The following is a 2,381-nucleotide window of genomic DNA, read 5'->3' on the forward strand; positions in this document are numbered from 1 at the left end:
TTTCTTAAAAAGTTGTCCAGGGCTTACATTCTAATTTAACTGTGAATACAGCTTTGCAGTACACAGTTATGAAAACCACAATAACTTCAGTCAGAAGCATCATTCTACACTTTTATTTACACAACCTGTGAAGGGCAGAGTTCTAGTACACCAGCTTTAATCCTTTTACTTTTAAAAGGTAATACCAGTGGTCTCATTTGCTGTATCATTACAGGTGGCAAAGGTCCACATCCAGGTGGTACTGACATCAGGGAGCACTCCAAAACCAGTTGCTGCATAAGAGTGGTTACCACTGACAAAAGCTTGAAGTAACCAGTGTATGGGGGAGGGGGGATATGGCATTGTTGCAAGCCTTTAAAAGACAGCTTGCAACAATAGTACAGGGTTTCAGGGCTGCCCACATATGCAGAAAACATGATTCATGAAACATAACTTGCAGGCTGTTCTCCATGTCGCATGATCTGGTCATGCGTGAACTTCACAAAAGTATCATACTGTTCTGCAAGTTTTGTTGTCAGGATTTCTTCATATTTTTCACGGATTTTCTCTTCACGTTCTTTGAGTAAGCATTCACAGATCATTCCAATGTTTCTCAGAGTAAAGAGGGGCTGTTCTTTTTTCAGTGGTGATGCTGATGCAGATGAAGTACCTGGCAAAGCTGGTCCAGTAAGGAGAAATGCTTGTGACTGTGCATCAGTAGAACAACAGGGATCTGTCTGCTGAAAATTGTCTAAGTGTCTCCTCTTCTGTATGCGTTTGTACTCCTGTTTTATATTGTACAGAATTTGTTCTGTGGTACAAGTAGACACTTCCCCAAAGGGTGAGGGATCCATACACAGGTATTTCTGTGGGGAAGAGGCGAAGGAGGCCATGGAAGAGGAGGTCGCTGCCGAGGAGGACAATGGGGCGCAACGTCGCCGCTTCGGCAAGGCCAGGCTCAGGAGTGGGTCGAAATCCAGAGTCTGTTTTAAAGTGACCCTGCAGGCCATGGCCGGGCTGAGTGGTGGGACGAGGAGGAGGATGGAGGTCGGCCCAGGAAGGGAAGGAGGGGATGAGGAGGGGGCAGCGGCAGCTGAGCCAGCCCAGCCTTCCCCCTACCATGGATCCTACCTTGGGGCAAGATTGCATCTTCTACCCCAAGAACAAAGGTTTGTGTGGTTGATCCTGGAGTGCGACAAAGGAGTGCAAAGTTTTCTCCGGGTGAGACAAACACCTGGCGAACTGTCTCCAAAGTGGGACAATAAGCCAGTAAATCATTTTCAGGGTGTGACAAAGAACTAGGAGAACTTGACTAAGTCTTCCTGGGCAGAACTAAAGTTATCCAATTATGATTGATGACCTGGGTGAAGCTATCAGTCCTCTAGATCTCTTAAGAATAGGAAAGTGGTTAAGGTGAGATCAACAGGGTGGGTTGTGTTGATTAATTCAGGAACTCCAGAAAGGCCCTATTGTGATTCGTTTTCGTTTTCTCGGCCATGTCGGACGCTCCTCTCCGCAGGTCCGGGAGGAAGCGCCCGAGCACCCTGACCGGGCAGATGATCTGCGAAGATTAGCCCCCAGGACTCCCAGTGAGGGAGGCAGGGTCCGGGACGCTGCGGGAAGAGCCCCCCGAAAATCAATGCGGGGGGTAAATTGCCCATTTGTCCCTATGGAGGCCGGCAGACGTGCGCGGCGCCTCGAGTGCTGCCGGGCCATGGAAAACGGCAAAGAGCAGAACTAGGTGGAAGCCTGTAAGTAAGCGAATCCCTTCTGTTATTACAAGTGCACGTGAAGGAGTGGTGGGATCTGAAGCTAAGAAGTCTAGTTCTTCCCCCTCGCTGAGCCTCAGAATTTGGCTGGCGGTCCCCCCCCCCTAAAATGGCAGCGAAAAAACAGAGTCCCGCTCTGGGCAAGTCAATTTCGGCTGCCCTGCAGGGGAAAGGAGAGTCACTCGAAGAATTGGTGCGGAGGTCGGTTATCGAAGCCATAAAACCCTTTGTTGACAAGCTGAACGAAACAGATCAAAGGGTGGGCTTAATTGAGAGCGAAGTGAAAACCATTAAGGAAGTAGCGGGGGGGGGGCAGAGAAGTCTGCTCGGGAAAGTGTGTCACTCGTGAAGGCTATGAATAAAGAGTTAAAGCGGATCTGGACTTTTTGGGTAACAAAGTCAAGATACTGAAAGACGTCCCATTTTTAGTTTGGAAAAGACGATTTAAGTATAAAAAGCTCGCAGCTCTTCTGAGGGAACGTGGAATAAAGTATAAATGGCTATTTCCGGAAGGTATCTGGTTCAGTTACAAAGATCAAGCTTACAAGATATTATCAGAAGATCAACTAAGGGATTTTGAGGATAAAAATCCGGAATTTCAGCGAGACACCAGGCAAGAAGAAAACAAGAAGT

At 47.9% G+C, this 2,381-nt stretch overlaps 1 protein-coding gene across 1 annotated transcript; it reads right to left on the reverse strand.

Moving 5' to 3' along the window:
* Positions 1–349: 349 nt before the first annotated feature.
* Positions 350–989, reverse strand: LOC129336175 (akirin-2-like). The gene has a single exon (XM_054989217.1). It carries the CDS (start codon positions 987–989, stop codon positions 420–422), a length of 570 nt encoding a protein of 189 aa, XP_054845192.1. The 3' UTR covers positions 350–419.
* Between the last annotated feature and the right edge of the window lie 1,392 nt (positions 990–2,381).

Source organism: Eublepharis macularius, chromosome 9 (assembly GCF_028583425.1).
Source record: "Eublepharis macularius isolate TG4126 chromosome 9, MPM_Emac_v1.0, whole genome shotgun sequence".
Taxonomy (NCBI): domain Eukaryota; kingdom Metazoa; phylum Chordata; class Lepidosauria; order Squamata; family Eublepharidae; genus Eublepharis; species Eublepharis macularius.